The 24088-nt window shown below is 40.0% G+C and overlaps 1 protein-coding gene across 2 annotated transcripts in view; it reads left to right on the top strand.

The window, feature by feature from the left end:
* Positions 1 to 24088, top strand: part of BAIAP3 (BAI1 associated protein 3) — a 162147-nt gene that overhangs the window by 90626 nt on the left and 47433 nt on the right. For both annotated transcript variants that reach the window (XM_075830316.1, XM_075830317.1), the window contains 6 exons: positions 1601 to 1660; positions 5074 to 5140; positions 12934 to 13147; positions 13983 to 14027; positions 14179 to 14256; positions 23188 to 23290. In XM_075830316.1, the coding sequence (XP_075686431.1) occupies positions 1601 to 1660; positions 5074 to 5140; positions 12934 to 13147; positions 13983 to 14027; positions 14179 to 14256; positions 23188 to 23290 (567 nt within the window). The remainder of the gene's footprint in view (positions 1 to 1600; positions 1661 to 5073; positions 5141 to 12933; positions 13148 to 13982; positions 14028 to 14178; positions 14257 to 23187; positions 23291 to 24088) is intronic.

The raw sequence follows: 24088 nt of genomic DNA, 5'->3' as shown, positions 1-24088 counted from the left end.
TATGAATTTTGTTTAATGCCACTTTCAGCAGGCTATACTCATATATGTTGTATATAAAGTGCATATGGTGCTCCAATTTAGAGAATATGAGGAAAATATTTTTCCCAGATAGGTGGACAATAGCATTTGCGGGGTATTGAACGCCCCTACCCGTTCAGTAGTTAAGCAAAGTCCGTGCTGTTCCTGAAGTTGGAGACTGGGAAACCTCATGTTTCTGCTTCAAGTGTATCCAGGCAATCTTTTTGCCCTCTCGCAAGGGTCAAAGATCAGCGATCACGTCATTCATTGTTGTTTGAAAACGTAAAAAGAAATAACAATAAAATCACAGTTTAAAACAATATAATAAAATCAGCCTGAAATGATAGGTATGGATTAAAACCATTTAAGAAGAGGGAACAGTAAAATTTTATTTACATTTTTTTTTTTAACAGGGTCTGTTAAAATCTCATTTATTTTTTTTGCACTAGCTTTATTCTGTTTCAATAATTTTTTTTATATTAAGTAAAACCACAGCCACAATGGATGCACTAGCTTTATTCATTTTCTTAGTCATCTGAGCAATTCCATTAACTTAAAGGGGTTGTCTGGTTTAGTAAAACCCATTTCCAACATATTTTTGGGGAATTCTGAGTTAATAGAGCATCTGGCCCCTTATCTATTAGACCAGTGATTCCCCCATACTTATTACCATTAGGGAACCCCTGACAAAATATTTTCATTCCCTCGAAACCTGAGCTCCGATTTCTACTCTAACAAAGCTTGGTGTAGTGGTGGGTAAACATTCTCTCTCTGAAGAGCTATGATTTCAATGGGCGCCACGCAATACTCCATTTCTACTGTAGGAGTGCTGCAGGGGAATTGAACACTTTCTGCCAAGTTCGCCTGCAGATTACAGCTGATTGCGGGGGATCCCAGTAGCAGGACATCCTGTGATCAACTTTTTTTTTTAGGTAACCCTTCTCGCAAACAATCCTTTTAAACAATGTCAGGAGGAATAGAAGTTACAACACTCTGACAAATTTATGGCTGATAGCTGAAGATGCCATTTTTTAAGTCTTTCCCCTAGTCGTCACTTCTTATTATCAATACTGTGATGTTTGCCTTGCTGTTCCAAGGACACTTCATATATATTTTGCTCTGGTTCAAAAGGTAAGATTGTAAGCTCCGCGGCAGCAATGATGGTACTTCATAACGTTTTTGGATGACAGAATTTTATATAAATGCAATAAATTTGGCACCGTTAATAGAATTTAAAGGCTTTCATGAATCCAATGGGGGTTTTTTTTTGTCTTTTTTTTTTTTTTGTTGTTTCTGCCACTTTAAGCAGAATGCTTGCGGACAGACATTGCACACACTCTGTGTCATGATACAATGCAGAAAAGAGCCAAAGGCAGTTGGCTATGAAAATGTCATTCTGCATTTGCTGATCTATTGCCTTCAGAGAGCTTGCCAACTTGTAGGAAACAAATGGCAGGTTGCACTCAGCTACAACGGATAATTAGACACCAAACTGATATCCCCTGGCTTTGTACTCATCATAACAATGCCTTGTTATCTCCCTGTTTCTCAATAAAAAAATATATTTATTTTATTTTCGCAGGTTTTTGGAATAAGTGAGAGTGACCATGAGTCCATTCTGATGCGTGTCAAAGAGTCGAAGGTAAATTATAACATGAAGCCGTGTTATGTAAACCCCTGTAATGCCAGGACTGAAAAGTGAATACTTCAAGGGAACCAATCTCCATGACAGGACCCTATAAATTAGGGAATCGTACAGAAGGCATGATACCACCCTGTCAGCCATTCACAACTTCCCAGCAGCCCTGAAACAGGAATAACCCTGTATCTACGTAGTCAAGCCAATGGAGCTTACTTCTACTGTATCCCAATTAGGCAGCTTGGTTGACAATTTTGAAAGTACAATTGTGCCTGCTAGTTCAAATTTTAATAGAGCATTGCCCAGTGTCCCTATTTGCAACGTAACCTACCTAGGAACAAGTACCCTTTACGTCTAAAGACCCTTTTACATGGGCCAATTATCGGCAAACGAGCGTTCATGTGAACGCTCGTTCCCGAACATTGACCTGTTTAAACAGGGCAATGATCAGCCGATGAACGAGCAAACGATAGATTAGCTTGTTCATCGGCTGATCTATCGTTTATGCAGCATTAAATATTATCGTTGTTGGCAGCACATCTCCCTGTGTAATCAGGGAGATGTGCTGCCGACATGAGGGAAATGTATGGGGACAAGCGATTGTAGTAAAGATCGCTTGTCCCTATACATAACCAAGCATTGCTCCTTGTGAAAGGGGCGATTGAGTGCCGATCAACAAGCTGTCTCGTTGAACGGCGCTCGTTTACACTGCCGATGTCAGCACACCATTTTCGTGGAGATCTGGGACCTCCACCGATGTGCTGCTCATATTTGTAGGCTTTTAAGATAGATTCATTGTGGATATCCATCTGGGCTCCTGATTTCAACAGAAGATACTTTTATGGGAATATGCCTTTAACGTAGAACTGACTGTCCTTCCTGGCCATCCTATATTTACTGAAACCCCTAAATATAAGACCTTAGTCCATGTACATGGCATTATACTGAAGAAAAGAAATAGAGCATATAGTCTGAGTATATAAGAATATATCAATTTTATTGGTAGAAAATAACATACATTTAAAATCACATCATAAGAAGACTCTAGTACTAATACTGTGGTACGTCATTCAGCACAGGGAAATGTTACGTAACGAAATGAAGTGGTATATAGTGCAAAACCATATATGCTACCCACACAATTCAATATATAGTGTATCTTATCCAAGTGGATTATCCACTTGGATAAGATACACTATATATTGAATTGTATATATTGAATTCTTCGGTATGGTTCTATAATCATGGAGCAGTCTATCTGATACATTATGGGGGGAAGTTGGTCTCTTAAACTTTACCTAGCCTGTAACCAATATGCGCTTGGAGTCTATTTATCCATGTACATGGCATTGCAGTATGAACAGATCCCATGTGGTGTCACGTAAAGTACCCACGGTTTAGTATTCTAGAACTTTTAACACTCCATGTGCCTCTGCATGACAACATATTCAATTCTCCTAGTAGATACTACCTCCATAATATGGCAAGCGAGGACATCATGGATCCGTAATATGGCCCTGTGCTTGAGCCATTGGACTATATTATAGCTTAATTTACAAATCTGAGCTCAACCAGGGCACCATTTGTATGGATTTTGTATGTTCTCCCATGTTCAATCCTCAGGGAACAACGCTTAGATAAGAAGCTCCCCCCTGGCCTTTTTCGATATGGAATGTTAAAAAAATAAAAAAAAATAAACACTACCATGTAACCCTGGTTGCCATTTTCCTCTGCCTGGCAGATGGGGCCGGAAGTGCGGATGACACAAATGAATACGTTCTGCCAGCACTTCTACTCCATTAGGATAACCGCAGCGGATCTTTATCATGTTTGATTATGAAAATACACTATTTTGAGACAATCCATTTTATATATTATTCTAACAGTTTTAGCTTATATACTATATGTCAATAGGGCAGATTAGAAGAAACTTTCTGTAGCGAATAGAAAAGGGTAATCAAGTGAAATGTAAATGTTATGTATTTGCACAGTGGATTCTGTGTGTGTCGTACAATGGTACAATAATATAATGATGACACAAAGTAAGGAGAAGTATGATGTTGTAGTAAGAGGTCCTAAGGTCTCCAAAGCAAAGTACAGAGAATAATTAAGCCACTTTGGGTGGGCGATAAGTGCTTTTAAGTCCATACAAAATGCCTTCCTTTTTCAGATGGCAAGTCAACGAAATTCAGTAAACAAACTTAGGTTGGTAAACACTTATGCAGGTCAAGTAGTTCATGGTGAATGTATACCGAACATATAAAAGGAAACAATGGCTTTCACACGGTAGGTATAGCAATAACATCAAGATACATTTAGAATAGTTACTCAAATCTAGTCATACATGTCTTCATTGCAGGGACACATACTTTTATATGGGTTCTTTGATTATTTTTATATATTGCTTGAAGAGGTTATCCCCTTTGGACAATCCTTACTTGCTACAAGGGTCTGATAATAATAATCTGGTCATAAAATGGCCCACTGCTGGTACCCCCAACAATCTATGGGGAAACCTGGAAGTAAGTCTGTAGTTTCCCTGCAGTGCCTCCACAGGGGAAATTAAGCATTACACAATGCACATTCAAATCAATGGGTTGTGTGTGGAATGCGAGAGACGCTCTTTGTAACCGCTCGATTCTAACCAAGAGAGAGGGACCTGATTAGTGGAGCCTCTATTTATTTAGAATTCCCTAAAACGGTATATGAGAATACATTTTCTTAACTAGACAACACCTTTAAAAATAAATATTTTGCAAATTGACAGTTTTTCTATCTGCCCCCGTGCCCAACCCCCATATGCATCATCCCTGCTGTTCTATTCAAGTCCCGTTTATCACAATATAAAGGAAAGTGTCGTGGTTAGCTGGTCTAGATTTTAAAAAAAAGTTGTCTGGTTTAGAAAACTCATTTTCAAATAAATTTTGGGAAATTTTACGTACTGTTTAGGAGCCATGGAAAAGAGCTACAAAGAGCATCTCTCGCTCTGTAGGATCCAGCATGTCCGTGCAGTACACAAAAGCCCATGGATTATAATAGGGACTGTGTAAGGCTTTGTTACCCCTGTGGTGGCATTGACGGGCAATTAAACACTTGCTGTGGGGTTACCCCACAGATTGCTACTGATCGATACGGGTCCCAGCAACAAGGCACTTTGTGATCAGCTCATCATTACCCTACTATCGACTTATTTTAGAAGAAACACTTTGTCCCCTACTTAAAGTGTTGAGGCTAGGTTAGATTACTTTTTCTCATCTCATCATTTTGAAACCATCCATGTAAATAAAAAGTTTAAAAATTAATGGCCATCGACAGACTTAACTAATGCAGGCATATGATATGCACACTGCACCGCATTCATCTTCAAAGTGTGATCTTTCCCTTACATTTCTTCATTTGATGTTGATTTCTTCCAGGCACCTATCTATGCTTTAAAAGCCACAGTAGTTCAGGCCAGAAATCTTCTTGCAAAGGATGCCAATGGTAAGTATTCGCATAATTTGCATAGTGTTTATTTGCTAAAGAACAGTCTAAACTTTTTTAGAGTTTTATTTTTTTATTTAATCCTGGCATCAACTTTTTTTTTACCTCCTGAAACCAAACTGAAGATTCCCATGGGAGCCTGCAATTCTCTATTATTTTGCTCCTCTTTCCTTTCTATGGATCTCCAGACGTTGGTGTTCAAATGAGGTAACCACTGTTGCTTTCCAGCTGTTGTTAAACTAGGCTTGCTGGAATTTATAGTTCAACAACAGCTGGAGAGCCACAGGTTGCCTAAGCTTGGTCAACAGCTGCCATCACCCCAAAGATATTGTCAATCTGCTCAACATACCCCAGCAAGATTTCTTTCTCTCGATATACCTGGCACTGGTCCATGTATAACTTCTTCTTCTGTTCACCATTGATTATGGAGTTGTTTATTTAAGAAACGTGTATTTACATGCATTGAGTCAAAATACCTGGAGACCAAAGGTTGCTCAAGCCTGGTCAACTTCTGCCATCATCCCAAAGATATTGTCAATCTGGTCAACATATGACATCATGGTGTTTCGATTGATAAACGTCTTCCACTTACCATTTGTTAACATATTGTTTATCTATGAAACCTTTATTTGCAAGTCCCTTGAGAAGCTGGAGACCAGAGGTTGCCTAAGCCTGGTCAAAAGCTGCCATCATCCCAAAGATGTTGTGAGTCTGGTCAACATCTCACCACATAGTTTATTTTTCTTGATTTCTCGGGTCCTTGTATAACCTCTTCTTCAGCTATTCACCATAAATAAATGAGTTCTTGATCTATGAAGCATTTATTGACCTGCATTTAGAAGCTGAAGACCAGAGGTTTCCTCAGCTTGGCCAACTACTTCCGTTACTCCAAAGATGTTGTCAATTTGGGTCAACATTAACCAACATGGCTTCTTTCTCATGACATACCTGACTATGGTCTGCATTTAAAGGGATCCTGTCATCAACATCTTACTTGTCAAACTCGCCTGACCCCTCAATGGCCGCAGCTGTCCAGAGTTCGTTCCTGTTCTCTTCTTTCCTGAAGTCCTCCTCTGTCGGTAAATGTAGTCGTTTAAACTCTTCCCGCCTTTTATGGTAATTAGTTTTCCCTCTGGGAAGCAGCTTCTTAACCCCGCCCACCGCCGGCACCTGTCCGGCCCTGACTGGCTAAGGAGCTGTCAATCAAAAAGAGGGAGGTGGAGTCCACTCTGAGATGCTGGAGGAATGAAAATCTGACTCTATTCAGATGAAGATTTGACTCTTTTCTGCTCATTTGCATACGGAGTGGGACTACTGAAAAATGGAATACTAAAGGTACAGAACTTACTTAGAACATATTTATAGCTTAGATGACAATGATTTTTCACCCACTTTCACCAGGTATTGCTGGCTTTATAGCTAAAATGCTGGTGACAGGTTCCCTTTAACCTCTTCTTCTCTATTATAAAGTACTACTTCATTGGGTATTTCCAAACAGAAGACAAGCTGGGGACCTTTAATTGCCTATGTCTGGATAATGGTTGTCATGATCCCAAGCATGATCTCAGCAGATCCCTGCATGGTTTCTTTCACTTGAAATGCCTGGCTGTGGCCCAATTATTCTCTGTCTTAAATTTTCACTCTAAGTCCAGAATTATATGGACCGTTTTCATACCAAAGCCAAAAGTGGATATAAAAGAAAGGAAAGGTATAAAGAAAATACTGACGTGTCTCCTTTCTTATGTGTCCACTTCTGTGTTTGGCTCAAAAAACTGAGCCATCAAACCACATCAAAATTGTGTGTGATCCTGGTCTAATATAAGATTAGTAGAAGGTTCACATTAGCCTGGTATCTCCATTTAATGCAAGCTGTGCACACTATGTAGCAAAGAATATTTTCTCCTCTATTTGCCACTTTTGATTTTGTATCATTATTTTGCTTACATATGTAGAACACAGCAGGGAATGTAACAGAATGTATTGGATCTTTCCAAAATACTGATACATAGCACACTATGTGCAAGAACCTGTACGCAATATGTGTTGCTATAATTGGATGAGAATACAAACAGAACACGGTCTATCCGTGTTGGGGTTTTATTTTGTAAACATTTTAAGTCTGTGCCGTTCGATAGTAAATTAATTAAAATCTTGAATAATCTGTGAAACATTAATTTTGTTGTCATGGTTCATAATAGGAAGTATTTTTACCATGCGGATTCCGATGAGGATAATAATGGTTTCTGCCAGTGTTGCACCATCCATGATGTGGGGTGGGTAAATCGCCTTAGGTTGATTCATGACTGATGGTTGGCAATATTTTTGGCAGATATACGGTCCGTACCTGGTCTAAGCTTTCCCAGCAAGACTGATCGGTAATAGATCTCTCCGTTGGCATAAACATCCTTCCGCTATGCCAACCTCGAATGAGACAGAGGGAGACAGGAAGAGGAAGTTACATGCAACAGCTGTTGATTGGCTGTTCTCATGTAACATCCTGGTAGCCAACAGTAGAGAGAGGAGAAACTTTGGAGTCTGGAACAGGTGTGTTGGGCTTTTCTATGAGCTTGGCACTGAGTCCAAAACTATGATGAAGTTTGACACTAACACTATGTGGACCAATGTATTATTGGCATTGCAGACATTACTAGGAGTATTGTCTAGGAGTATTGTCCTTGGTGTCTTTTGAGATGTGGGTTCCAAATCTAAAATATCTCCATAGATATGATGTCTATAATGCAGAGATGAGTTTTACGTTTTCTCCTGTTAGTGCAAACCTACTTAACAACTGCCATCGGTTTGTGCCTGGCAGAAGCTATCGTGTTGTGTTGCAGCCCATTCGTTACATTGATCTTCATAATGCATGCCAGAGCCGGGTTATTACAGGGATGGGTGATTGTTTTAAGACCTCTACTACTATATCTCCATCAGGCTTTCAGCTGACCTTCCCTTCTCTAGACACCAATGAATTTAACTTTTTACCCAGCTCATAAAATACACTGGACACCAGAGAACTCAAACACGACCCCCACTAGACACCAGGGATTTTAACATTTTCTGACTGAACCCCAAGATATGTACTCTCCCCTTCATACCGAAAGCCGGGGAATTTACACCTCCCTGCCATTACTAGATAACAGGGAATCCGCCTTCCCCCTAAAATTGGGCACCAGAAGGTTTATAGCCCCATTTGTGCAACTGGGCTCCAGGAAATTTAAACTTTTTCCACTGGTCATACATCCCATTGGCCAACTGCCTACTTCTTGCCCCTGAGTCATTTAGAGTGCAACACTGACTTTTAGTTGACCCCTCTTTCCAATCTTAGTTCCAGAAGGGATCTGTTTGCCCTTGTAGTGTTATATAAGAACTGTATGGCATATCCGTGTTTTTTGGCACTTAATGACAGTATTATGTGTGCACTGTATAACACTCTTAACAATGGGGCTCCTTACATACACATATATTTCTTAACATATATGTTACACCTTTTGCTTGAGATACTCGTCATGGCGCTCTAGAAAATCAATTGCCAAAGCGCCATTTGACACACTCCGTTGATGCAATATGAAGTAGGTTATTTTCCTTTTAAGGTGGCAGTGCGCCCCTTACATAGAGAGCTCATGTGGGACTGCACATGTACATGGGGCTTATTCATAGAATATGTCTTGATAACATGTGTCGCCACTATACTGTTCATATGAGGAATGTTTCCTTCTGGTTATGTCATAGATTATACTGTTGTGTTCCTATATAAGCTGATTCGTATATGATAACCTTTGTTCCTCGCGCTTTTTCTCATACATTTGCTTGAGCCATTTGTGCATTGTGTGTTTTAGACAATAAGTAGTACATCTTTAGCTACTTTGTATTGGCACAAGATCTATCTACACGTTACCAGTGCTGGAAGTTATTTTTTTTTTCTTTATTAATAGTGGCAGAAATCAGCCCTTAAGACCAAGCAGCTTTTGTACAGCAGATGTGCTTCTTTCTGGTCCTTTGAGTGAAATAGCAATGGGATGGCCTAGTATTCAGGACAGCAGCTGTAGGCTTATGTCAGGATCCATTCATCTATATAGGAAGAAGTGTCACTATTGACTACAGGTCAAGAATAACAGTTGAAAGCAATCAAGCTGGTGGTGCTCATCTTTTGTGATCCAGACATGTGGATCATTGGTCATTTGCTGCTTTATTTTAACAACTGAATACATGGAGAAGAAAGCAAAAATCAGAGCAAGTCCTCGGGGTCTCTTTATCAAGACATCCCACTCTCAAAACAAACGCGGCAGAGAATGAAACCAGAAACTGGTGCAAATCCAACGTCTTTATTTTGAAGCCTTTTATTTCCCTTGTTTAATTATAAATCTGCTTCGTCGTCCAGCACTACAAGCAGCTGAAACATTTTGATAACTTTGCCCCTAGGAGATTCCAAGAAACTTATAATCCATAGGAGATAAAAGTCAGCGTCTTAAATGGTTTAATATTTGTGACTTATTTGAGGTTAGGAACCATGTTAACTGTATCCTTCAAAAGAGTAGACGTGCAGGAAGGTCACTGAGGTACAGAAGGATATCAATTTAATCAGCAGAGGGCAGTATTTCACCCGCATCACCCGGTACCCCGCTATTCCACTAGACTTACATCATTAGGTTCTATGGTAATCTTAGTGGGGGGGGGGGTCCGGATTTTGCAGCTGTAATCAAAGCTTTAAAATGCAGTCATATTATGGACATTAAAAAACCTGTTACATAGTTAAACGATTGAAAAAAAGAAATATGTCCATCAAGTTCAACCAAGGGATGGGAGAAAGGAAAGGTATATGGGTAAACTTTAGAAGTTTTGATTTACCCCTATGCATCCAGAGAAAGGTAAAAGAAAAACCCATAAGCAAGAACCAAACTGCCCTATAAATGAAAAAATGTCATCCTGATCCCAAGTGGCGATCAGACTGGATCAACATTCAAACAAGTATTTTGTGTACATCGACATAGGAGCTCATATCATTTTGTTCTAAGAAATTATCTAAGCCTTTTTTACTATTCCTGCTATGATAAGATCCTGCGATAGGCTATTCCGTATACAGTGGATATAAAAAGTCTACACACCCCGGTTAAAATGCCAGATTTTTGTCATGTTACATAATCAGTATGAGATTAATCATTTCAGAACTTTTTCCACCTTTAATGTCTATAATCTGTACAATTCCATTGAGAAGCAAACTGAAATCTTTTTAGGGTGGAAAAATAAAAATAAAAAACAAAAATAATGTGGTTGCATAAATATGCACAGCCTTATTAAACTAATACTTTGACTTTATGACAGCATTCAGTCTTTTTGGGTAGAAGTCTATCAGCATGGCACATCTTGACATAGCAATTGTTGCCCACTCTTCATTGCAAAAGCGCTCCAAATCTGTCAGATTGCGAGGGCATCTCCAGTGTACAGCCCTCTTCAGGTCACCCCACAGATTTTTAATGGGTTTCAGGTCTGGGCTCTGGCTCGGCCAGAGCTTTGGGTCGTTGTCGTGCTGAAAGGGGAAATTCCTCTTCATATCCAGCTTTTTATCAGAGGCGTGCAGGTTTTGTGCCAATATTGCCTGATATTTGGAACTGTTCATAATTCTCTTCACCTTGGCTAAAGCCCCAGTTCCTGCAGCAGAAAAACAGCCCCAAAAGCATAATGCTGCCTCCACCACGCTTCACTGTGGGTATCGTGTTCTTTTGGTGATGTGCCGTGTTGACTTTGTGACAAAAATACCTTTTGGAATTATGGCCAAAAAGTTCAACCTTGGTCTCATCAGACCATAACACTTTTTCCCACGTGCTTTTGGAAGACTTCATGTAGGTCTTTGCAAAACCAAACTGGGCTTGGACGTTTTTCTTTGTTAGAAAAGGCTTCCGTCTTGCCACCCTACCCCACAGCCTAGAGATATGAAGAAAATTGGAGATTGTTGTCACATGCACTACACAACCAGCACCTGCCAGAAAGTTCTGCAGCTCCTTTGATGTTGCTGTAGGCCTCTTGGTAGCCCCCCGGACTAATTTTCATCTTGTCTTTTCATCAAGTTTTGAGGGAGATCCAGTTCTTGGTAATGTTACTGTTGTGCCAAATGTAATCCACTTCTTGATGACTGTCTTCACTGTGTTCCATGGTATATTTAATGCCTTGGAAATTCTTTGGTACCCTTCTCCTGACTGATGCCTTTCAACAATCAGATCTATTTGATGTGTTGTAAGCTCTTTACGGACCATGGCGTTTTCTGTCACATGCAACAAAGAAAATGTCAGGAAAATCCTAATAGAACAGCTGAACTTTATATGGGGTTACTCAGAATCACTTTAAATAATGGCAGCTGTGTACTGACTACTATATAACATGAGTTTGAATGTGATTGGCTAATTCTGAACACAACCACATCCCAAATTATAAGAGGGTGTTCACACTTATGCAACCACCGTATTTAAGGTACACACCATTTATATACATACACAAGTTAAATATTTTAATATTTTCTCATAACTTAGATTCTCCATGACCCTTATTAGTTTAGTTGCACTTCTTTGACTTTTTTTCAACTCCAGGGCATCCTTTCTTTGGACTGGAGCCCAGAACTGAACTGAATATTCTAGATGAGACCGCACTAATGCTTTGTAAAGTGGTAATATTATATCCCTCTTCTGCGAGTCCATTCCTCTTTTAATAAAAAACATTATTCTGCTGGCCTTAGAAGCAGCTGATTGACATTGTGCTGTTATTTAGTCTATGATTTTACAAGTACACGCAGATCCTTTTCAACAAGTGACCCAGTTTAACGCCCGCAGGACATTTAATGCATTCAGATTATTAGTACCCAGATGCAGTCCTGTACATTTATCCACCTTGAACCTCATTTGCCAAGTGGATGCCCAAATGTTCTGTTTTTTATAGGGTTGTAATTTATGAACATATTCTGGTCTGTGAGAGAGTGCTTAGACTATTTGCCTAGATATAATAAAAGGGGATTGACAATCTGATCTCGTCCAACAAGTAGCATGTTCCTAGTTTTAACACACTGCAGATTAGCCAAAGGAGGAGAGTGCACGTCTTTCCTTTATACGTTCTCTGTGTTTGAGATCCAGTTTTGATATTGAAGGGTTTCGCCCGGATTAGAAAAACATGGTTGATTTCTTCCAAAAACAGCACCGCACTTGTCCATGTGAATGGGGTCTACAATACCACACACAGCCTATAAACAGGTGTGGTGCGGTTTTTGGAAGAAAGCAGTATTTTTTTTATTCCTGAACTATCCCTTTAACTGGCACTAAGCTTAGGGCAGATAAGGGGTAAGAAGTACTAAAAGCACTCAGAGCACAATTTACTTGATTCCTCACTACCACACATCCACTTTTTCAGAATGAATATAATCTTCAAGTAGATCTTTTTATTATGGCTATAGCATATTGGCGTGGGGTGGGTTAATAAAATATTATACACAGTGTTGAATATATTATAACAGTAAATCGATCATTCTTTTGCTTTTTATGTAGTACTTCTATACAACGGAGGAGAATGTGGGTCTGCAGTGAATGCATTTTAATGGAAGTAAAATACCTTCACCCATATTAGCACATTTATAAATATTTGATAAATGCTATTTGCATGTTATGTTTCAGATATGACATTTTTAAACAGAAATTTTGAGAACATTTTTTTTAATCTAGTTTTAGAGGTCAACAATTCTGTAAATTATAATTCTCATTAAATGCAAATCAGTCCTGTTCAAGGCTCGGTTACATGCCTTTTTATAATTGGAATAGGTTTCAGCGACCCATATTGCATGCTGGGAATTATGATTGTGCAAAGCTCAAAAGAAACTGAGGAAAAGAAAGAAAGGAAATTTAGCTTCAGAAAGAAGAAAGACAAAATGGAGAAACGCTCAAGTATAAGGGAAGTGCTGCCTGCAAAGTATATCCAGGTCACAGAGGTCAAGAGCAATACCTTGAATCCAATTTGGAATGAAAACTTCCTTTTGTAAGTGGTGTGACGCCGAGCACATAAAATATCTGAGATTTCTTGTTAACATACATAGACTGAGCTGTTGAGCCTTATCCTAAAATAATTTTCTATGAGCGGGACCCTTGACAATATTTGGCCTGTATGTCAACCGCTATATAAATCTATGGGGCACAGCTCCACGGAGAAAAATTCACAGAGAGAGATATGAGAGCGAGAGAGATATGAGAGAGAGAGATGAGAGGGATATGAGAGAGATATGAGAGAGAGATATGAGAGAGAGAGAGTGATATGAGAGAGCTATATGAGAGCGAGATATGAGAGAGATATGGGAGCGTGAGAGATATGGGAGCGCGAGATATGAGAGAGTGATATGGGAGCGCGAGAGATATGAAAGCGCGAGAGATATGAGAGAGTGATATGAGAGATATGGGAGCAAGATATGGGAGCACAAGAGATATGAGAGAGAGCGATATGAGAGAAAGCGATATTAGAGAGAGCGATATGAAAGAGAGCGATATGAGAGAGACTGATATGAGAGAGAGAGAGATAGGCAGACGAGAGAGAGAGTTTTTGAAAGAGCTAGAAAGATGAGAGATTGTAGGTAGAGAACTATTAGATATTAGAAAGGCGGATGGATAGATAGATATGTAAAGATAATAGATTGTAGGTAGATATATATGAGATAGATGGATAGACAGGTAGACAGATTGTAGGTAGAGGGATATTACATAGATTGTAGGTAGAGTTAGATAGATTATGTTTAGGAAAAGTTTTTGCTCCAAACTCAAATTCATGATATGTATTTTCTTTTTCATTATGATCGGTTTTATTCCTTTTTTTTTCTTCACAGTGAAATTGATGATATTTTCAGTGACCTGCTACATCTGGATATTTGGTATGCATACCAAGGGGAATAAGATAATATGTACTATGTTTGTCATTCTTTATTCCACACATACTGTACATTTTAAACCCCAAAATTTTAGTCCACATTAAGATTTGTAATCTGTAATAAAATGCATGTAAAATGTATTCTGTCATTTCAGGGATCACGATGATGATGTGTCTGTTGCAGAAGCTTGCAAGAAACTTAATGAAGTCAGTGGATTTAAAGGGATGGGCAGGTAAGTGGTCAATTGTTTAAAGGATTTTTATTTAATTTTTTCTTGTTGAAAAAGCCCATGAAATGATCTAAAAGAATATTTTAAAATGTATACAATTGACCAGCAGAAATGTGACTGTTGCAAATATTTGCTGTCCCTTACATTTCTGCCCACCGTTCCCCTGGCATAATAAGCAAACTATGAAGCTGTATGCACATAAGTACCACCAAACATACATATGGTATTGCTATGCGTTATTGTTGTATTTCCCGAAAATCCAAAAATCATCAGTAAATTCATGTTCTCTCTGGTCATGTTAAAAATTACTTTGAGATGTTAGCTAGTTATATCTGGTTGACAACAGTATTTATCCATTATCAGTTGTTACTCAGATTATGTAGAGTCCTGAACAGCAAATCTTCTCAGTAGTGGTACAAGAGTGACAGATGTATTACTGAATAACTAGGTACATTTGCCTTTCAGAAGTCTAGGGCAATCATGTAGGACCTTAAAATGAGGGCATGAAACCGCTATAACTAAAGCTAATGGCTCAATAGAATTTTGGAGAAAAACTTTCATAGAATGGAGTAACTTAAAAGGGATATTCTGTCTGTAGCATAGGATATGCATTCACTTGTTTGGTGTAGAACCACCACTAATTGCTAGAATGATGATACACTGTGGAGTGCCTTTAAATGTTTTCCCTGCACAGTCCCACGACCGTCTAGGCATTTACTTGGAGCTGAGAAGCAGTTCTCGGCAGACCACCTAGACGGGAGCAACTATGTGCGGAGAAAACACAAAAGGAACCTCAAGCCCGTTGCGCTCCTGATTGGTGGGTGTCGGGTCATAAATATGCTGTCACTTGCAGCGGCCGGAAAGCCACTTAAAATGACATTGTTTCTTAATGTCCTACCACTTCTCTAAAGGCAGATGTCCTGGCAATCAGCTTGGTGACGCGCATCTTTCACATAGAGCACCTAGATGAATTCTTGTGCTGCCATACATTTTCCCTGAAGTGGCCGCTGCACGGGAAATGTAGTAATACATTGCCGGGGCAACTCCGCCAGAGTAGGAGCTCGTTGTCACTTAGTCGCCCTCTGCTCTGGTTCATAGGGGGGGCATCCTGAGCAGGGGATCCCCCTCTGTGATGTCCATATGCCCTAATACGGCACAGGGACAGGTGTTGACTTCATGAGATCCCCCTTTAAGGACTTGTATTTACAGGTATTTTAACGGGGGGGGGGGGTCTCTTTAATTTACTGTGTATTCCATATACTGTATATTGTACTGAATGCTGTAATTTTTTTTCTTTTAACGTCTATTACAATTATCTTAATAGCAATTAGAAACGCGTATTATAAGATACAAAGTCTGTATAGACAGTAAACATCCATTATTACCCTTACAAACCTTCATCCTCATCCCACCCAACCCTAGCCCACCCTGTCCATAAAGAGAGAAAGATAATAATTACTCTTACTGGTAATTTGATTTCCCGTTAACATCCACAGCGACACTGACAGGAGGGTTCCCTCGCCCCCAGGAACAGAAAACAAGGAGTTTTTCTATAAAAGGGTCCCTCCTCTTCACTGTTTCAGTTAAAAACACAATTTATTAAGATATGTCTAAAGGATAAACATATCATGTATTTATCTTCATGCAAAGAAAGAATGTTTATAGTGCCAACTAGGCAACCAATCAAGAGGGGGTGATCCAGTGCTGCTGCGGAGGTTAACGGGAAATCAAATTACCGGTAAGAGTAATTATCTTTCCCTAACACCTCCACAGCGGCACTGACAGGAGGATTAACAGAGAAGACATTAGAGTGGGACAGCAGCAGACAGAACTTTACTTCCGAAGGCACGTTCACTGTTAGCGCCAACGTCTAGTTTATAGTGGTGAAAGAAAGTAGATAGATTTGCGCAAGTTGCTGCAATTTTGTTCAAAAGAGTCTGAGGCTTCCTCAGCTCAGGATGCTGCCATTGCCCTAGTCGAATGGGCTTTCAGTCCCTCAGGAACAGGAAGATCTCTATTTTGATAACAAGTTGAAATGGCCATTTATATCCATCATGCCACATTGATCTTACTAGCACCACAACCTCTATTTTTCCGTTGGAACTGAAGAAGTAGATGTTCCGAATTTCGAAATTCCTGCATTCTCTGTAGATGAGTTAACACACATCTTCGGACATCGAACCTGTGGAATTCCTCTTCCTGCTTATTAGCCGGGCTTTGACAAAAAGATGGAAGACATATTTCCTGATGACAGTGGAATTTTGACACCATTTTCGGTAAGACGAATGGATGGTGCTTTAAGATTATCCTATCCTCTAGTACCCAGAGGTAAGTACTGATAGTACCAAGTTTAGGTCACAGGGAGGGACAGAAGAATGTACAGCTGGCCGGAGCTTTGAAGCCCCTTTTATAAATCTTTTCTCCAAAGGGAGATCAGCTAGTTTAGTGTCTAGAAAGGCAGCCACATGAACTTTAAGGCTGGGTTCACACGACCTATTTTCAGACGTAAACGAGGCGTATTATGCCTCATTTTACGCCTGAAAATAGGGCTACAATACGTCGGCAAACATCTGCCCATTCATTTGAATGGGTTTGCCGACGTACTGTGCAGACATCCTGTCATTTACGCGTCGTCGTTTGACAGCTGTCAAACGACGACGCGTAAAAATACAGCCTCATCAAAAGAAGTGCAGGACACTTCTTTCAGACGTAATTTGAGCCGTTCTTCATTGAACTCAATGAAGAGCAGCTCAAAATTTACGGCTGTCAGAGAAGCCTCGCAAAATGCGAGGAGAAGCATTTACGTCTGAAACGAGGCAGCTGTTTTCTCCTGAAAACAGTCTGTCTTTTCAGACGTAAATGCCTGCTATCGTGTGCACATACCCTTAGAGTGCTGGGTTTAAGCCCTTTATCTACACCGGCCTGCAAAAAATTTGACACAAGAGTGATATCTGGAACAATGGAGTAGTCCCATTTGTCCTTGGAGAATGTCAGAAAAGTTTTCCATGTTCTAATGTCGATTTTTGTAGTTATTTCTTTACGACTAAGAAGTAGAGTGGCAACAACTTTATCAGAAAACCCCTTCCTTTTCAAGAGGGAACATTAAGATTCCAGGCTGTTAATCGTAGTTGTTGGATTGACGAATGAAGAATTGGCCCCCTGAGACGAGATCCAGAAGGAGTGGCAGAGTCCAGGAAGATCCTTTTTGATAGGTGGAGAAGTAGTGGAAACCAGGCCCTTTTTGGCCAAAAAGGAGCGATCAGTATGACCTGTACCTTCTCCATGATGATGTTGGCTAGAGTTTTGGGAATGAGAGAGAAGGGAGCAAAAGCATACAAATGATTTTTTTGTCCATGGTTGGCAAAGGGCATCTATCTGCAGTGGGTTGTCCTTTCTTGCCAGAGAAAAGAAATTTGGCACTTGAAAATTTCTTCTGGAGGCAAAGAGATCTATAGTAGGTATCCCCCACTCGCATATCAACTGAAATTACCAAAAACATTGGGAAGTAGAAACCCTCTTTTTGATGAGTCGGGACTGGTATTAAGACTTGTTTTCTCAGGAGGAGACAAATCTCTTGCACCAGAGCTGTCATGAATCTTGATGGAGGATAATTTTCGAACTCCAATCCGTAGCCTGTTTACATTATTCCTCTGATCTAAAGGGATGATGTGATGTCTTCCCAGGCTGGGTAAAATATTTTTATTCAGCCACCTGCTGGATATCTGGCATCACTTGGAGCGATGCTCATTACAGGGTGGATTAAAGAGGAACCCGTTTCCTCTTCCTCTGAATTTGTGATTGGGTCTAGCCGTACCTCTTCTCCTGGTGTCTGGTCTATCCCTCCTCTGGTTCCGAAAGGACTGGCATTGGTGACATTTTTTTGGCTCAGATGGGAAACCTTTTTTGTTGTCTGAAATATCATCCAGACCTGATCCGAATAGGCGATCTTCACACAGAATGGCGCACAATTTATTTTTTGAGACAGCATCTCCTTTATAATTCCTGAACCAGAGGGTTCTTCTTGTTGCATTAGCAAGGGCTGCAGATCTTGCAGCCATTTCCACTATGTCTGCTGAAACGTCTACCATCTTGGAGTACCCGCTGCAAGATGATTATCTAGCTGGCGGAATCCACTTGAAGATCGGACAGGACGCTTCTTTTTCCCGCTAGCTGAGAAAATCGGCTAACTGGAAACAGAAGTGTCTGGCTCCCATTGAAATGAATGGGAGGCTGAATTTTGCGGCCAAATCTGCCGCAAAAATTCTGCTGTGTGAACTGACCCCAAGAGAAGAAATGATTCTAGTCTGTCTACCGTTAATAGTTATAAAAGAACTAATAGTAACTGTTGCTCTTTTTTTCCTTTCTGCTGAAAGTAATTCTTTTAAAACGTTGCTTGGTATAATGCATGTCCCAGGTTAATGGCTGAATACATTACATGTTTGTACAGATATGACTTTGATACACATAGACCGAGTTGATGTTGCAATTAGTAGACATTCATTCATGCCTTTTTATAAATGTCCACACAGTCTTTTTATGTTCGAGATTTCATAGAATATGTCAGCAGGATGTTCAGCGGAGCTATAGCAATTAGTGTAAAAAGCAATTAAAGAAAATATTACAGTCTAGTCATAACCTAGCCATTTATCAGCCTGTTCAATTTTAGACCCGCGCATGACTTGCCATTTTACATTCTCCAAGTCGAAACGCCCAAAAAATATTCTTACTTAAAAATAAATTAGAAGGGGTTTTCTAGTATCCAAAAACCTTAATTTGAGCTGTTTAAAAGAAAACACTATTTAGCAATGAATTATTTTTTTTTGTGGCCTCAAGTTGTAGCACACGGCATACTGATTTATTATTGAGTTCAATGGGAGCTATACAAACCCATATGCAGTAAGCTCCACTCCCTAGTGGCAGCTATAAGCATAGAGTTTTCCAGTCATTAGATATTGATGGCCTATCCTGAGAAAAGGCCATCAATTACTTATCAGTGTGGATCCGACTCCCGGCACCCCCGCCGATCAGCTGTGTTAAATGGGCCACGGAGGCGCTAATTCCCCTTTATTACTGTCACTGCTTGTGCTGCGAATCGCTGACACACTTGTAGCGGCGGTTCACAGTATTACAGACTTCTCCTATTCAAGTGAATGGGAGAAGGCTGTAAAAGATTAGACGCGCTCAGGCTTGATTACTGCCAGCCCTGTTGAATCTAAACATCACTAAAAGGGGTTGTCTCACAATAAAAATAAGAGTCCCCCACTCTGGACCCTCTTGCTCTGGCAGACCTGACTCATCCATCCATGCATTACATGATCGGCCAATCATGTTCAGACTACAGTAAAGAAGCCGGACTCATGGTGATCAGCTGATCGCTGGGACAGATTTTATCTAAAAGGGTGTTGTCTTCGTGAGACAACCCCTTTAACCCCTGAAGGACACGGACAATTTTGGCATTGAGTACAGAACAATTTTTTAATATTTCTCTCTTTGCATCCCGGCGCACATAACATAGCCGAAAAAGTTCCGCTGCATTTTAAAATTTATTTTTTTTTACACCATTTACCGATCATATAAATATTGTTATAAATTTGTTGTACAGGTTGTTACGGTCGTTCAGGACGAGTATTCCAGTTAACCAATTAACTTAAACCTTTCCAACAATGTGAATAGGCTAAAAGGTCTGAACAAGCAGTACAAGAGCTCCCGCTACTCAACCATATATTACATGTAGTACAGCAGCCATGTAAGCACGCAACTTCTTTGTAATACAGCACGTCGATCGGCGCTCGTTGGCTCCATTCACTAGGAGAAACAATTGTTAATGTATAGGGATGAACACTTGTTCATCCCCATGCCTTTGCATCATGTCGGCGGCACATCTACCTGTTTATACAGGGAAACGTGCTGCCTTCTAGCGACCATTTTTTGGGCTGCATAAATGATTTTATCAACTGATGATTGAGCGTTAACTCATTTGTCGGCTGCTTGCTACCCTGTTAATACAGGGCAATGATCAGGAACGTATGAAAGCTCCTTTGCCCACACATTGGCGCGAGTAAGAGGGCCCTTAGGCTCACACTTATCTGCTGGTCGCCAGCAGGTCTGAATTTAGAAGGCAGATTATGCTGATGGGACCCTCTAGGAGGCAAGTACTGAATATACATAATAAACCAGGATGTTTTGTAGGCATTGTCAATATATTCAGTGGCCAATCTTGGGCTTTGTAGGAGTTAAGCAGTAGTGTCAATACATATGAAATTACTACCCTATTCTCATAGCAAATGCATGGTCTGCCACCATGGTATGTACGGCCTAGGATATTGTCACAGGCCCCCAAAAACGGATCCACATAATGTCCCCATAATGACAGCCACAGTGCCCTATAAAAACAGCTACTCAGTGCCCCCATAATAACCGCAGTGGTGCCCTCTATAACTACAATCCCACAGTGCCCCACATAATCACAGCCACAGTTCCCATGTAACTACATCCAGCCTTCATCACGGCAGCAACAGGGCCCCCATGACTGTCATAGACACCAAAAATTCTACCCATGACACAGTTATGCCCTCCAGTGCCATGATGCTCTCCCTTACTACTAAAAAGTGATATGTCAGACACTTGTCAGTTCTTTCCATAAACCGGATTGCATCATTACAATATTGTATTTTTGAACTTCATACATTTTTAGTATAAGCATATTTCTAATAAAATGTGCCGGAACGCAGGGGCTGCTTAATTGCATAGGGCCAAATAACAACCCAGTACATACATATCTGCTTCACAGATTACTTTTCTCTGTCGTATTAGAAGATTTAAATTACATTGAAAAATCTTATTGTGCCGGCAGTGAGGAGCGGAGTGTCTCTGGGAACTGTGGACCAACAGAAACCTAATCATCTAGCAAATAGTGTGCACAGTGTCAAAGCCAAAGCTCCTGTCACCAGCGACACATGAAGATCAAAGCGGAAACAGAGATCATACATCTTATATTTTGTGAGACTTTGCACGGCACAATGCAAAATTTTGTTGATTCACTGCTCTCATATCAGTCCATAAGAGACCATCCCGTAACAACAGCAGTCGAATATTTTTCATTATTGGGGCATCAACTTTGAGATATCTGCAACAATCAGAATGTTCCCTCTGACAAATTGTACCAATTTCCTCATTTATGTGCATTGCTACAAATGTTTTAAGCGACGATCTCTTGTCGGTGAGCTGTGTCTGGTATTGCAGCTCAGTACCAATCAAGTGCATGGCACTGAGCTGCAATACAAGGCACAGCCTATGGACAAGAGTGGCGCTGTATTTGAGAGAGAGAAAAATTTACTTTTTTCTTATTTCCGACAACCCCTTTAAATGATAGTTTCATCAGTAATTACAGAGAACATTTTTGATCAAGACTTAAGCCAGTTACAACCAACGAATGACGTTTCCATTAGACAAAACTGATCAATTTAGTTCCATAAAACAATAATAATTGTTAATGATCTTTTTTTATGGTCATTAACTTTTATAGCTGCGTTTATGGCTATATTGTTGCCTCCTGCTGACTTTGTATTACCTGCCAAGAGGAATTTTAGGAGGGAATTGACATCTGCACTTAGCATGCTTCTGACCCAGACAAATGGTTGCCACTTTTTGAGCCAATTCGCCTATCTGACTTACAGCCATGTAGGATAATTTGGCCGACAGCTATCTTTCCCAACTTCTATATAAAAGTGCAATCTCCGCTCACCCAGGCATAATTGTTTCAATGAGGAAAGGGAAATAAGCCACTAATAGCCCTCTCTACCAGTGGTTTATCTCCCTTGGGAACAAAATATAGGGCATGTTGAAATCCAACACATCCAACCCGACATCTGCCATTGTGGGGGCTGTCGGGAGGCCACCACACACATTAGATCATCGGCCGATCCTGACGAAATAGTCTAGTTCAGTTGTTGAGTACAAACGACCAGGGACTTCACTGCGTGTGGAAGAAAGACGTTTTAGACATCAATATAGGAAAGGTTTCTTTACAGTTAGAGTAGTAAAACTATTGAATACCCTACCCCAAGAGGTAGTAATGGCAGATACTATGTCAGCATTTAAAAAAGGGTTCGATGTTTATTTACTGACAAATGGCATTGAGGGTTATAACTAATCTAGCAATGAATGATGCATAATAACTCGAGAAAGGTTGAATTTAAAGGGGCTTTCCCATCAAGCGTGTGATTTCCGAGCATGAAGAAGAAAATAGCGTAGCTCGCTGAGCTACACGGTTTCTGTAAGTTCCACAGAAGAACTGAATGGTATTTACAGAAACAGCGTAGCTCGCTTGCTTCACTGCTTCCGTAACTGCCATTCACTACTATGGGAGTTATGGAAACAGCGTAGCTCAGCGAGTTTTCTTCTTCATGGTCGGAAATCATATGCTTTATCTGCAACACAGCGAGGTAGAACAGGGTTTAAGGGGCCCCCGTTCTAGAGATAGCTGCAGGTCCCAGAGATGGGACCCGCAGCTATCTGACATTTATGACATATCCTGTGGATATGTCATAAATGTCCCTAATGGGAAAACACCTTTAAAGGGACGGTGTCTTTTTTTTTTTTTTTTTTTTTTTTCAACCTTTAGTAACTGAGTATGGCCAGCTTTAGCTGAAAATCTTTTCTACACCAGCACTAACTACCATAATACTGCCCACTATAAACAAGAATAAGGATCTGAACAGTTAGGAGAATGCTCATATACCTTCCTCTTTAAATGTATAAATGAAATAGAGCGAATGAATACATAGATGATTTTTCTGCATTCTTTTTTTTTTTTTGTAAAAGGAAATGGAAAGTGTATGGCAGCAAAGTAGAAAACAGAGCCTTGTATTATCTTCAATGAGCTGTAATAACGTGATTAGAGCATTAGCTCATCCTGTTGAGATCTTTACACAGGTACTTCAAACAGATAGTGAAATCTGCAAGAGCAAACGGAACAACCGCCTCTGCGGAGGACAATGCAGATGACTTCTTAGGATGCCTTAACATCTCCATTAACGTAAGTAAACAGGAAAGCATTAATTACTACTCTGAGAACAAGAGCTGTTTGTGTTATAAGTGGCATGACTCATCCAGTAATATCCCAAATTCACGTGACTATTCAGATTTTATTTTACCTTTTCTGAAAATTGTACAGACGAAAATTGGCTGCGTTTCTATGAACCATTTGGATGCCATGCGGAATATGATTGAATGGCTGCCACCCCCTGACGTGATCTGCTTTTCTAGAATTATTTACTAAATATACAGTAAAAATCCTTTAATCCAGCATTCAATAATCTAAGGTTTGATAATCCGGTTCTTATTTTGGGCATAGAACTGAAGTATAATATGGAATTTCACAAGACCCAAAGACTGAGTAGAGAAAAATTATAGTAAAATATTTAACATTTCAAAATAATTTTTTTATACTTTTTCAAGATAATCTGGAATATTTGATAATCTGGCATCCTTCAAGTCTTATTGATGCTGAATAAAAGGAATTTTACTGTATAAAGACAACTGTTGGAACAGCAGAATAATTAATAGGATATTTGCTCGGAGGCGGAGGTGATGAAGGAACATCAGCACCCCCAACCATTTATGATGAACAGTTAGTATACAAAAAAGTAAACACAGGTTCGCTCACCGTATTCCCAAATATTTCGTACCACGCTGTGGACCAACACTGTTGCTCAGAGGTCCAAAGTCCTGTTTTCAGATGAAAGTAAATTTTGCATTTCATTCGGAAATCTCGGTCCCAGAGTCTGGAGGAAGAGCGGAGAGGCGTCAATCCAAGTGTCTTGCGGTCCAGTGT

This window comes from Rhinoderma darwinii, chromosome 6, assembly GCF_050947455.1.
Source record: "Rhinoderma darwinii isolate aRhiDar2 chromosome 6, aRhiDar2.hap1, whole genome shotgun sequence".
Taxonomy (NCBI): Eukaryota; Metazoa; Chordata; class Amphibia; order Anura; family Rhinodermatidae; genus Rhinoderma; species Rhinoderma darwinii.
Note: the sequence above shows the minus strand (reverse complement) of the source record. Positions and strands in the feature narration are given on the sequence as shown.